Source organism: Acanthochromis polyacanthus, chromosome 3 (genome assembly GCF_021347895.1).
Source record: "Acanthochromis polyacanthus isolate Apoly-LR-REF ecotype Palm Island chromosome 3, KAUST_Apoly_ChrSc, whole genome shotgun sequence".
In the NCBI taxonomy this organism is placed as follows: domain Eukaryota; kingdom Metazoa; phylum Chordata; class Actinopteri; family Pomacentridae; genus Acanthochromis; species Acanthochromis polyacanthus.
In genome coordinates, this window is record NC_067115.1 from 8,384,113 (window position 1) to 8,398,398 (window position 14,286).

At 38.0% G+C, this 14,286-nt stretch overlaps 2 protein-coding genes across 3 annotated transcripts in view; one reads left to right on the top strand and one right to left on the bottom strand.

The window, feature by feature from the left end:
• Positions 1 to 4,089: 4,089 nt before the first annotated feature.
• LOC110950658 (keratin, type I cytoskeletal 19-like) lies at positions 4,090 to 9,096 on the bottom strand. The gene is made up of 8 exons (XM_022193377.2): positions 8,598 to 9,096; positions 7,452 to 7,534; positions 7,020 to 7,176; positions 6,348 to 6,512; positions 6,102 to 6,227; positions 5,652 to 5,872; positions 4,989 to 5,020; positions 4,090 to 4,790 (listed from the first exon to the last, which is right to left on the bottom strand). Exons 1-8 carry the CDS (start codon positions 8,988 to 8,990, stop codon positions 4,684 to 4,686), a joined length of 1,284 nt encoding a protein of 427 aa, XP_022049069.2. The 5' UTR covers positions 8,991 to 9,096; the 3' UTR covers positions 4,090 to 4,683.
• krt222 (keratin 222) overlaps positions 8,973 to 14,286 on the top strand; it is a 45,833-nt gene continuing 40,519 nt past the window's right edge. For both annotated transcript variants that reach the window (XM_022193375.2, XM_022193376.2), the window contains exon 1: positions 8,973 to 9,095. The gene's annotated coding sequence lies outside the window, so the exon portion shown is untranslated. The remainder of the gene's footprint in view (positions 9,096 to 14,286) is intronic.

The following is a 14,286-nucleotide window of genomic DNA, read 5'->3' on the forward strand; positions in this document are numbered from 1 at the left end:
CATCCCTGTGAATATACCGACATCTACTGGACATATGAGAAAACTGCAAGATCAGAAGGAAAATGATCCTTCTCACCACTCAATGACTATAATGTGTTTGTAAGCGTATTTATATTGTTAATACAGGTTAAAAAAAAATTTTTTTAAAAAGTAAGAAATAGTCCACTAGCGGCAAAAGTGGAAAAGAATCACGAAGTCTGCAAAGCAGCTGAAGAATAGATCACTGTCCTGTATTTTCTTTTTACAATATTTTTACAATTGTTTGTCAAAACAAGAAAATAGTCAGATCAGGCAAATAAATGGCTGAGGAAAAATTATTGGATGGCGAGGGAGGGCTGAACTTTACACTTGCCAGAAAAAACTGCCTGTGATCTAATTTATCATCATAATTCATCATGAGCTTTTGATTCAATAGTTAATGGAACTGATGTGACAATGGCTGTGAAATTTCCCCCTTTTGTTGTATTATCAAACATAGAATAAAAGTTTGTAAAACAAAAAGTGTGTTTCAAATATTTTTTTAGTCTATATACGACAATCTAGTCCATCCTTAAACAGTCTATATATAGTGATTTTAGATATAAAACTGATCAAATGAGGTCCAGATGAGAATATATATACATATACATACATACATATATATATATATATATATATATATATATACACACACACACACACACACACACACACACACACATGGCCCTGGTCTAATGTGGTCTACATGTAAATGAAAATACAGATATTTGTATTTCTTTCCGTTTTCATAAATAGAGTCAAAATTTCAAAAAGAAGAAACAGTGTTTTATAGAATCTTTAGCCCCTGTAACACTATCTAGTCCAGAATTGACCTTTCTACATATAGTAGTTTTAGATATGAACTTGGTATACTGTGGTCCAGATGAGAAAAAAACAGCCCAATCTTGATTTTTTTTAATTTGTATTTTCACAAACAGAGTCAAGGTTTCCATATATCCGAGACTTTGCCATGAAGAATTTTTAATCTCTGTAGAACAATCTAGTACTGATTTAGAAACTGTATTTTAAAGACTGTTTAGCCTCTTAGGGACAATCTAGGTCAGGCGTTACCAGTCAGTTGCAGTAGATTTAGATGTGCACCTGGTCTAATGTGGTCCACATGAGGGGAAAAAAGCAGTGACATTTCTATTTTCATTGCATTTTAACAATGCAAAAAAGGTTTCATAGATTCGAAAGTGTGTTTCCGACACCATTAACAATCTATATAATATGTCTAACACTGTATTGCATTATTAAAAGGTATCACTCAGCACTATAAGTTCCGTTCCCCTAAAGTTTTACATTCACTGTAGTCTGAAGCTGTGAAGTGGAAGCAGACTTCAGCCTTGTTTTGGCAATTCCACTCTGTTTTCCGTGTTACAGTTATAAAACGTAACATTTCTGCATCAAAATATGTAAAAACCACCAGAATAATGTGTCATATTTTGCTAACTAGCGTACTTACATTATCAAATGCGCTTCCAGCAACGTCAAAATTCAGAAAAATCAAAAATGTTATTCAACTACGGTAAACGTTGTCGCTTATCAATGGCGTCATATCTGCTTTACGTAGCGCCTTGAAACACCACAGAAGAAGAAGTCGGGAAACTAGCTGGCCTGTTTATTTATTTTTTCCTTTTTAATGTACTATATGTATCAAGAACTCGTGATAGTTTAGTTTAGTTTAGTTTAGTTTAGTTTAGTTTAGTTTAGTTTAGTTTAGTTTAGTTTTAATGATAGTTTTGAAAACAGACAAGAGTGCTGGGCTTTCTTATAACTGAATTCACTTGCTAACATTAGCAATAGTCGCTCTACCGGTCAATTAAAGGTAAGTTAGCAGTTAGCATTAGCTAGTTACCTGCTATTTCTTATTAGAATAAAATGACTTAACATGAATGTGCGACTAATGTGAATTATAGGTAAGCATGAACATGGGTTGTACTTGTACCTCATGCTCCTCAGGTAAATTTCTATCAGCTATAGTGATTAGAACAACAACCCCCATAAGCCCATGCTACTTTAAACGTCATAAAGCTACGACTTTTGTTATTTTATTTCGAGCCCGCTAAGTTTGAGGAAGCATGTAGCAAAATCATGACAAATAATTAAATTAATTAGTTTTAAATGTATGAACCTTTGTATAGCTTCATGAAAATATATATTTTTTAAAAAATGCAGGTTGTTACCAGTCATCTTTGCAAGTGAAAGAATGGATATCCCACTTATTTAAATAAATTACATTTGCTTAAGCAATAATACAAGCGTTTATATTTTTGGAAAATGTTCAGAATAGTCTCCACTTAAGTGAACAAATACATTTTTTGTATGTGTGAGTTTTTTTTAATTGGAAAGAACACCTTACAGTGTTTTATTTAAAAGCGTTTTTTTTTTTTAACAAAAATCATTAGTAAGTAAACCCTTTTATCTGTTTTTAATGTTTGTTTACAGAAATGAGTAGGTGAGAGCAGGCATCAGGTGAGCTTGTTGTCCACTGTCTTGAATTCCAGAAGATGTACATGTGTGCATACTCTCTACATATCCATATACATATCTGTGTGTATGTAACCGATGTATAGCACCGATATCTGCTAATCTACTTTAATCTATTTGCAATCTTGTTGTTTAACTTATGATCATCTTACTTTGTGGTACAAATAGAACTATATACATTAGAATCAAGGCATCATGGACTTCTGCTAGAACCATCATGACTGATAAGGCACCTTGAAACATATGTGGATTTATACAACATCTGCTCACTCTAGGGTCATAAATCTGATTAACTAACCCCAAATTTGGTAGAATTTGTCTTTATGAATGCTCAAGGAGAAAGTTTAAATTGTGAACAATTCAAAAATTATTCCATACAACCTTCCAGGGTGTTAGATCTACTGCTATCAAGGTCTGCAGCAGCTTGATTTTTTTTTTTTTTTTTTTTTTTTTTGCTCCTCCGTTTTATAACCAAACCCCAGATAAAAGCTCTCAAGTTCTGTGGCATTTTATTCTCAAATATCATACTGAATGTTCTGTGAATGCATTCTGTAAATGTCTAATTTTCCAACAGATAGGGAGAGTAATGTTGCCGTGGATAGGTAGATGGAAAAATGTGCTTTGTTTAAGATTTGTTTGGAACATGAAGTAAGCAAAGTTCACTGTTAACTGCTTGTTTTAGCTGTGAATCACTGGATACTGATAAATCTTATAATCTTGATGATTCTCAGTCAAGTTCTGAACTGCTCCCTTCACTGTTCTGTACTTTATTTTACATTTTCTTGTCATTTTCATAAAACAATCTCATAACAAGGACTATGAAAGGAAGCGAGCTTCAGGTTTTCATAATTGCAACTCTTAGGAGATAGTACTTAACCCTGCATACTTTAGTTTCCAAAATGTAAACCAATACAAGCTACAAATGAGGCTAAGTTGGCAGCAAGCATGGTACCTAAGCACTGGGACAGCACTTCATCTTTTTTAACAACTTTTTGGTGTCAGATATTCAAGCTCATATTCATTCCACTAAATCAAGTAGGGCCACCCCACTTTTCTCTCAAGTATAGCAATGATAATTAACAACTTTAACCTTTTCTGACAGAAAGTCTCCTATTTTTATTTTTGTATGAATCCACTGCTCTTCCATACAGGCATAATATGTGCATTTAATACTTTTTAATGGCATTAACAATTGTTGAAACTCTGATACACTGCTGAGCTACTGAATTAACAGTTATTACACTGGCCATTGAATAAACTCCAGGCAAACATATTTTTTATGTAATTATTGATGTAACAATAAATTCCTTATTCTGAGTGTATCATTTCTGAAAAAAAGTGAAATTAAATATACATAGTATGGTTATACAAAAGACATCTGCTACTCTTTCACGAAAATCGATTTGTGTTCATTCTTCAACTGTTCCTGATTGCTGCTAATATTATCTGTTCAGTCTGTAAAAAGTGCTTCAGATATAGAAGTAGCATGTTTTATTTCTCACAGTATGATTTTTTTAACTTGTTGTTTGAAAGGACTGTAGATCAACAAATGGACACAATAACATATAGCAGACCATAGAGTTCATAGAGAAGAAGGCAAACATTTATTCTTTTCAGAAAATCAAAAGCAAAGATTCAAAGATGTCAAAGTTTATGGGAGGTGTTGGTTAATTTACACAAACACTTGCATCACAAAGACAAGCAGACATCCTGATAAAGGTCTCATTTGTAATTTGACAATTCTCTCTTTTAAATGGTTACATGTAACAGCTTATTAAAATGAGAAAAATATTACAATAAAATGCAGTTTTCAGTAAGCTTTAACACAGACATGGACAAAAGAAAATGTTTAAAAAATGGTTCTGGATGTTATCTTTTCTTTTATTACTTCACTCCATTTAAAGTTATTAACAATAGGTTTCTCAGTGCCTCCACCTAATGTGTAAAAGTGGTACTGCATGAAGCAGGATGGAATGAATGTGATCATTGAGGCACAATATATAACTGGTTTCACAATGTATGTACTTTTTTTGATAGTAAGTCAAAGTAATTATTTTCCCCAAATGTCGTACAAATGTGTGGGAGAGAATGCATTACAAACTCTCATCCTGGTTAGTTTTAGACTAGGTTTACAAGTCCAGATATTCGATCCAGATGTGTTGGGAACTAATCCGTCTACTTGCTGATGACTGCTGTGTCCACATCTTCTGTGTGGGACACCACTTTTCCATCAACGATCTCCTCAACAATCACCTTTGTCCTCTGAGTTATGACTGGTTTGCCTGTAGAGGAAATCAGATTTAGAATAAGAATCAGAAAGAATCAGAAACCCAAAGCAAAACTAGTCCTCCATCATCTGGTACATAGAAAACACAAGACATAAAATACAGGATATCCAAGTAAAAAAAAAACTTCAGTGCATATTATGTTTCATTTTAACAGGCACAGTGACAAAAAATACAGCAGTGATATAAACTTACGTTTCTCCTCTTTCACCGTTACAACGGTCCTCCTAGAAGACAGACAGAAAGTTATTTCTTCTAGTTAAAAATTTGAGATGCAAATGTTAAAGGTGTTTGTAGAAGCATGTGCATTCTACTTCTGACAAGTGCAGTAAACATTTCTAAATTAGTCAGGTTAATCTCCAGAATAATTTATATTGTAGGGTCTTAGCCTTAAGATTTAATATACTCAAGTAAAGTTGTATTTTATGTAATTTTTTGTAGGGTTTTAATCCTTCTGTTGTCAATTACTCAGGTAAATTCATATCATAAGTATTACTGCAGGGTATTTACACTTGTTGGATAGATTTACAATGCTAGTTGTATTTTTCTGCTGGAAAGCACAAGGCTAAACGGTGACTGCTTTAAATCTACTCTAAAAATAAACAACATAAACAGTAACTTGGCTTAACTTGAAATTTTGTCTTTGTGCTAACCGAAGCTAACTGACTGAAGACTGTCACTTCATATTTACCAAACACAACACGTAAGATCTCTTCATTTGACTTTCATCAAGAAAGGTAATAAGCATGATTCCCAAACTATTTCTTGGATATATTTTGTTTATAAAAAATGAATTTGGAGTTTCTGAATTAAGTCTGACTACATCATAACAGAGTATCAGTTTCAGGTTTCCCTTACTGGACATCCTCTCCATCCAGCAGTCTTCTGTATTCTGCGATCTCCAGCTCCAGCCTGGTCTTGATGTCAAGCAGCAGCTGGTACTCGCTGGACTGCCTCTTGATGTCAGCCCTGACCTGGCTCAGCTCATCCTCCAGGCTGTCGACCATAGCCTGGAGCTGCTGGAGCTGCAGGCTGTATCGGGCCTCAGTCTCCGTCAGCGTGCCCTCCAAGGCAGATTTCTGCACGGCACAAAAAAGACACAGTGGCGTTTACTGAGAGCTATTTGCTTGTAGTTTGCTCTTTTCACTGAGGTTGCCTGAGGTGTTTTAGTGTTGGAGCAGTTTCCAATTGTGATTGGTGAGTTAGGAAACTGCTTTCTAGTGAATGAATGAATGAATGAATGAATGAATGAATGAATGCTGCAGCTCCTTTTAGCATGCACATATGTCTTTGTAGAAGTGTAATTACCAGGCTGAGCTGGGACTGAAGCTCAATCTGAAGTCCCTGCAGGGTCCTCTTCAGGTCATTGATCTCAGTCCTGGAGGTCTGGAGAGTCTCTGTGCTGCTTGCCATCTCCTTACTCAGGTCGTCAAACTGGAAGATATCAAAAATGGTCAGAAAATTGTTTATTCCAATGGGTAATCACTTATTTAGAAGGATGCATCTTTTGTTAAATGTAGCCTTCAGCTGATGAGGTTAGATGTTTGATCTCACCTTGACCTTGTACCAGTCCTCCATTTCGCGGCGGTTCTTGTCAGCAATGTGCTCATACTGAGCTCTGATCTCATCCAGGGTTCTGTTCAGGTCCTCCTGAGGCTTGGCGTCCACCTCAACGTTTACTGAGCTGGCGGTGACTAGGGCACGCAGGGCTGCGAGTTCCTATAAGGAGGACAACAGGTAAAAGTTCATTACATTCATTCTTGAATTTCCCTAGGGAGTAATAAAGTATCCATCCATCCATCTATCTATCTGAGCTTATCCTGGGTCACTTCAGTGAACATGTTACTCAAAATTAACCTTTTGTTTGATGTATTTATGTATCTTTCCTGCTGGCAGGCATTTATGAAACCTTTGTCTTTATGAACACACTGAGTTATGAGTCTTGCTATCAGATGATCTCGTCTGAGTTTCTTGGCAGCTCCTGCTCGCAATTACCCTTCAAACCATCCAAACAAGTTTTCTCTTACTTGTTGTTTGTATAAGTAAATGATGTCACGTGTCAGGCAGCATTTAGCAAATAGTTGAGTTAAGTGTCTCATGAGAAACAGCTTTTATGTTGTTTAATAGTCTGGAACGGCAGACATCCAGGAGATATGAAAGGAATGGATTCATGATTCTTTGTCAGGTGTTGTTGAACATCATGGGATGCTTTTCTAGGCCTCTCACCTCAGCATGGTTCTTCTTCAGGTAAATCAGCTCCTCCTTCAGGCCCTCCACCTGCATCTCCAGGTCGGATCGTGCCACTGTCAGGTCATCCAGGACCTTACGCAGCCCAGCGATGTCCGACTCCACTGACATGCGTACTGCCATTTCGTTCTCGAACCTGTCGGGCAAAAGGCCATGGTAATGTTGCTGTTCCTGCTCAATTGGTGTGAAAAGCAGCAACAAAGAAAGCCAAGGTGACACTCCACCAAAAACCAGTCGGGCCAGTTTAACTACCCTGTTGACCGTTACAGCCCCGTGTCAGTAAGTCCACATAGCCTGAAACCACTTACACTAATGTGAAGTAATTTCACAACAACGCAAATAATTACAGCTCTCAGTTTACAGGCTGTAAAACAGAACAGAGCAGACAGAGGGTAATAAATTGCGACTCACTTGATTCTAAAGTCCTCTGCTGCCAGTCTGGCATTGTCAATCTGCAGCATCAGCCTGGCATTGTCCTGTGTGGCAACGCCGATCTAGAAAGAACAACAGAGAGCCATTGTGAGTAATTTCTTAGCCACATAATACCACTACAAAGGTGTGCTAGTGATTAATGATACTGAATATGGGCCGGAAGGGTTTAGTCGATCAGTAGAATAGCTTTGTTTACACCTCAACTGCATTCCAGTGTAATATCAGACGTCATATTTGTGTAAGTGTCACACCTGGCAGGTTTTTTTTTTCAAAAGGCAGCTGACTCACACAGATGTCAAACATTGTTTTCCTGTCATTTAATGATGATTTTTCATGTGTGATTCACATCCTGAGGGCATACAAGACTGTCAGCATGACATTTGAATTTAATTCATTATGCTTTAGTGGCATAAATATCAGGTTTTAATACTTCCAAAGCATCAAGAATGGTATATTTAAAAAAAAAAAAGAAAAAGAAAAAATAATTATGTGATGTGTTTTCAGTGTATTTAATCTTCATTTTGCCAGGAAAATCCTAAGTAAGATTAAGAATCTTAATGAGCCTTTGAGATGCGAAGAGAGGCTGCTGCGTAATTTTGAGAGGTTAAATGAGTATAAAAATCAAAATAAATGTGACGAAAGTGTTGAAGTATCATTAAATCACAAAAGTATCCTGGATAATAAACAATAACAAATGAAATGTTTCATGTAACAAGGTGAAGCTCTGTTCTTCCAACTTCTTAATGTATAAAGAAGATGTTAACAACAAAGGCTGGAGGTAAAATGAGTGGTTGGGGAGCTGAAAAAGTTTTGTCATAATTTTACTTTACTAAAGTAGAAGTTATGTGCCTAAATGGTGTAGTTGATGGCTAAAGAGTACATTAAAGTATTTTCAAACCACAAAAATATGTGTAATATATGATGGGAAATAAGTAAGAATACCGTTTGGAAGAGAAAAGATGCTCTTCTACCTTTGTCTTTATTTAAGATTAAGAACATGTTTAGAATAAGTGGTTGGAGAATAAATGGATCGTTTGGAGATGGAATACAATTTTGACATTATTTTTCTTCATAAAAATAGAATTTTTGTGCGTAAAAGTGGTGCAGTTGATGTCTAAAGTTCACCTTGTTGCGCAGGTCCTCGATGATCACCAGGTACTTGCTGTAGTCCCTCACTGCGGGGGTCTGCTTCTCGTACCACTCCCGGATCTGCAGCTCCAGCTTGGCATTGGCGGACTCCAGGGTGCGCACCTTCTCCAGGTAGGCGGCCAGGCGGTCGTTCAAGTTCTGCATGGTCACCTTCTCGTTGCCGGACACGGACAGGCTGCTGTCGGTGCCACCGAACGCACTGGCCAGGTTGAAGCCGGAGCCGATGCCGTTGGAAGCGTACGACACCTTGACGTCTTTGTTTCCAGCCCCGCCATAGACGCTGCTGCTGCCGCGCCGGTAGGTGGAAGTTACGGGGACGGAGGACTGGGAGAAGGCGGAGGACCGGGAGACTTGCCTGTAGGAGGACATGGTGGCTTCTGTTGTGCTGTGAGGTGCGGAGACGCTGGTACGGATGGAGCCCGGACGATGCGTTTTTATACCCTCCTTCCTGCTGGAGGCGGAACAGCCCGACAGGTAGGTGGAAGGAGGGATGCTGTGGCGTCAGGTGTGACCGCAGGGCGTGGACAGATTCAGGTTCCTGACGTCTAACGGCTGTCAAAGCACATGTCAGTGGAAGGGGGCGAGGGAGGGATCTTTCAGGTCTTTAACGAAGCATGTCTGATACTATTAATCTCAGAAAGAGAAGGTGAATCTTCCCTTTGTGCAGCAACATTCAGTAAAAAACGGGTCCAAGCTTAAAGCCTCGACCAGTTCAGTAGCTGTAATATGGAATTAACAGTTATTATATACCACATAATGACAGAACCAAAAAAAAATTAGAACCAAAGTAATTACCCCACAACAAGAGACACATTTTATTCTTTTTATTTAGTTTTATTGTAATTTTTCTAACTCTTTGTCTTTTTTCTTGATTTAATTAAAGAACAGCTATTAAAAATGCAAACATAGCAACCTTAAATGTAAGCAAGTATCAACAAAACTCCAATTCCAACTCTCTGACTCCAAAAGTTTCCGAAGAGTCTGTTTCTCTGATGTCTGCACACAATTTAGTGCTTCATGATCAACATTTGTTGAAGCTATTTCAGTCTGACATTGTGCTTTGATGACCAGCATCTCCTCCCTGCAGCTACAGTGTAGCATGTGTAAAAAATGCCAAGCTGTTATGTGTAAATTTGCCAAATGGCTTTTACACAGATGTAAGCCTGTACATATATACTGCTTCACTGAAAGTCATGCTTTCATTCTTTGTTCACACATGCTGTAAACATTCCCAGACACTTGCAACAGAGGCAGTATAAGTCCTGTGGTAACTGGAGACCTACCATGGAGCTCTATTGTTTCTCAAATTGCCTTCATTAAAATGACATGATCTTTTCACTGTAGGCACAGATCTCAGAGACCACACAGGTAATTACTCAGAAAAACTTATTTGTTCCAGCATTTTTGTGCCACTGGCTGCTGCTGTTGCAAAAGATAGTGTAGTTGAGCACTGACGTTTGGTGTGAAAAGTTGGATCAGCAACTTGGCCATTTAGTGCTCATGAGAAGTTAAGGGAATTTTACAATCTGGGCCGATTTGTTCCTGTTTTACTCGATCTTCACTTTCACCTGAACTGTGAAATGTCTTGCAGAGCAGCTTTACTTTGTCTCAAGGGATTTTTAAAGATGGAATATACTGATATCAAATCCATGTTTTTCTGTGATGGCTTGTCTGTTGACAGAAATATGTTTCAAACAGCGTCATTTTTCGTGATCAGTTGTCAGCACAAGAATACCTCATGACAAATTACTATTATGCTTTTCTCTGTCGTCAGTGCCGTTTGTCTGCCAGCGGGATTATGCAAAAACTACAAAGCTGAATTCCAAGTAACTCATTAGAGAGGTGGAGCACATCAAAAGGAAAAACCCAGGAAATTTTGGCGCAGATCCGAATCACTTTTTAAAAATTGCAAGATAGAGTATTGACTTTGGTAAACGTCTGTGCTGTTGTATTTTTTATTTGCACTCACATGAGACAAAACTACAGTTTACTTTCAAGCCAAAATGTAAACTGTGATTACAGTCATGGCTAGTTTAACGCCTCTTCCCAAACAGATTCATGTGCAACTCTAATCCAGTATAATTTAATGCCAAGTTTTGCTTTGATTATAACCATCAGCATGTTTTAATTCAGACGACCTCTACATGCATTGAAAACAAGATTTTGTTACCCTTTAGTGACAGATGCTCTAAACACTATGCACTATGACAGTGTTTTGACATTACCCTCACAGATTTTAGGAATCTGTGATGCATAACTGTTTAGTGTGGGTAAACATTGATCTTGGCAGCCACAGTGGTCCTGTAATCCGAAACTATGAAGACCGTGTTATTGTATTTATCAAAGCAACTGCCAACCAGCTTAATTTTACACTGAACAGTCTCCAGTTCCCATGAAACAGTTCATGTTCATAACTCTAGGCATTTACCAGAGAACATTACTGTGTGTTTATGTGTAATTATCTTGTGAAGTGGTTCAATTAGACGTCTATTAGGTGTTACACTGTACTTATGGATCGACAAGGAGGTCTTGCCCCTTTAATCAAGGGTTTTTATTGTACGTCTTTTTTTGTTACTTTTCACTTTGACCACAGTATTTAAAAAGTAAGAAAAAGAATGTTGACTTTCAAGAACCAAGTGGTATTTAAATGCCCCTGAAGGCAAAGAACTAATCCGAAAATTATATAATCCAATAAGCTTTTTAGTTAGGTGGATAAGACCGAAATTTGGGGTCGATAGTTCACTTTTTCAGGAAAGCACCACATTTGGTACAGACATAGTATATGACCATACAATTGATTTAAGAGGAGTACCCCAAAAATCTAAGCCCCCTGGTGGCCACCATCTTGAATTCAAATATGGGCGCCTTGCTAAACCTATTTATGTAATATCTCCCTTAATATGGCAGATACAAAGTTGCTTTCAAGATCTACCCCATTGTTTAAGGGTCTGCGGATTCAATTAAGCCATTTATAACAGTGTTTGTGTCTGCCATCTTGGATTCCAAGATGGCCGCCAACCTGTCACCCTTGTTTTGTATCTCCAAAACCATAAATCGTAGGAAGAAAATTTAAAGGTCTACCCCAATGTTTTAAGGGGCTGCGAGTTCATTGAGGCAATTGTGAAATTGATTGGAATCCGCCATCTTGGATTTCAAGATGGCCGCCAACCTGTTACCCCACTATCTTGGAAACCATAGAAACTGTTTCGCCTGTGCAGAAAGGTTTTTGATGGAGGAGCCGTTGTAAACTTTTTGCCAGGAATCCCAGGGAAGGCATTTGAAGAGTATGGTCAGAACATCTTCCTCTCCTACCTGAATGGACAATTAGATAACAACAGACGAACAGATGTTGTGTGAGACTCATATTACGATGATAGTCTGAAGTCTCAAGTTAGGGGTGACAGGGGATCAGGAACCCGCCGTAGGATATCACCGACGACGAAAGTGCCTGGAAACTGGAAGAGTTTTTTTTACGAAACAACTAGAACAAGGTGGAACTTTTCCAGTACTTGTCTGATGTAGCTGTACAAGCACCATTCAACCCAGGCAAAGTAATAAATGCTACAAGTGGAGCATCGGTGTTGTCCTCGGATCCCCATGCTGATATGAGTATGCTGAGTCCTTGTAATCACGAGGAGGCAGATTCTCGAGTAATCCTGCATGTACTGGATGCAGCAAGGAAGGGAGCCACCAAGGTTTTGATTAGGACTGTTGATACTGACGTTGTCGTTCTGGCCATTTCTTACTTCTTTGCATTGCCACTGGATGAGCTGTGGGTAGCAATAGGCACAGGGACATCTTTCCGGTACATTACCATCCATAAGATTGCATCAACACTAGGAAAGAAAAAGTCAGAAGCTTTGACCTTCTTTCATTCATTCACCGGATGTGATATCACATCATACTTTGCTAACAAGGGGAAACTGTCGGCTTGGAAGACATTGGCAGGTGTTCCTCTGATCACACCAAGTTTTCATACACTGTCAATCAAGCCTGAATACATCACCAAAGAACTTGGCAATTTGGAGCGTTTTGTTGCGGTCCTATATGACAGGGCGACTGAGTCAGATTTGTTGAATAAAGTGCACAAGCATCTCTTTGCTCAGAAGTCAAAGGATATTGAGAATATCCCCCCAACCTTGGATGCCCTGGAGGAGCACATTAAACGAGCAGTTTATCAGGCTGGTTATGTATGGAGGCAATTGTTAGTCTGCTGGCAAGAGCTGCCATCACCTGCATCCTGGGGTTGGCAGAGGAAGGGAGATAGCTGGACTCCAATATGGATGAAATTGCCGGTTGTTCAAGAAGCTTGCGCTGAACTCATATGCTGCCAGTGCAAGATTTCATGTAAAGGGAATTGCAAGTGTCATAAAGCTAACCTGCCCTGTACATCTCTCTGTGGTTGTAATGGTCAATGCTTTCAGGCAGCCTGAATTTAGAATTATTCTGGCCATCAGGAAATTCAAATCTATTCATTAATGCACATTGTAAACCTCATTGTAACAGCAAAACAATAAATATGTAGTACACTTCAAAAATACTTTTTTTAATCTGCAGCTGATCAACTGAGTGGAAGCAATCTTGAAATCTAAGATATCGGTTTCAAATCAGTTTCACAATGGCTTCATTGAATCTGCAGCCCCTTAAAACCTAGAGGTAGACCTTGAAAGTTTCTTCTCACGACTTATTGTTCCAGAGATATAAAACTAGGGTAAGAGCTTGGCGACCATCCTGAAATCTAAGATGGTGGATTCAAATCAATTTAAAAATGGCTTCATTGAACTTCCAGCCTCTTAAAACATAAGGGTAGGCCTTGAAATTTTCTTCGTATGATTTATGGTTTCAGAGATATAAAATGAGGGTAACAGGTTGGCGGCCATCTTGAAATCCAAGATGGCGGACGCAAACACTGTTATAAATGGATTCATTGAATCCACAGACCCTTAAAACATGATCTTGAAAGCAACTTTTTATCTGCTGTATTAAGGGAGATATTACATAAAATAGGTTTAGGAAGGCGGCCAAATTTGAATTCAAGATGGCGGCCACCAGGGGCTTAGATTTTTGGGGTACTCCTCTTAAATTAATTGTGTGGTCATGTGCTATGTCTGTACCAAATTTGGTGCTTTCCTGAAAAAGTGAACTGTCATTTGACTTATCCGCCTAACTCTTTGTCAAATACCAAAATTTTTCAAGGCATATACCAACAAAGGTGCGCACACTGGAGTTAGAGTGACAGGAGAGGTTGTGCTTCAAGGTAAAATGAGAAGGAAGATTAGCTTGAGGACAATGTCAGATTTTTTGATCAAGGTCTTTTTATTTGTATTTGCCAGTTTACAAAAAAACAAACAAAAAAACAGCCACAAAACAAGCTGAATTATAGAATATATATATATATATATATATATATATATATATATATATATATATAAACAGAATAAACATAGACAGTCAGTCAATGAACAATGTCAGCTTTTAAGCTATGGCTAGATTCCTGTTGCGATTCACTTTTAATGCTCTTTATAGCCACAGCAAACGCACTTCTTTCAAGAAAAGACTGATAAATTCACTTAAAACCTCCTTTCCAAGGACCACATAGCTGACAATGATGGCATCTAGCGTACATTTAGCAACTACAAATGAAAATGTTTCTCATTGGAGTTTG

Bases quoted from the DNA above. Each gene is read 5' to 3' on its own strand.
- LOC110950658 (XM_022193377.2), bottom strand. From the start codon at position 8,990: ATGTCCTCCTACAGGCAAGTCTCCCGGTCCTCCGCCTTCTCCCAGTCC. The intron at 7,535-8,597 runs GTGAACTTTAGA...TGTTCTTTCTAG, and splicing joins TCGAGGACCTGCGCAACAAG to ATCGGCGTTGCCACACAGGA. The intron at 4,791-4,988 runs GTAAGTTTATAT...TTTCCTCTACAG, and splicing joins AACGGTGAAAGAGGAGAAAC to GCAAACCAGTCATAACTCAG.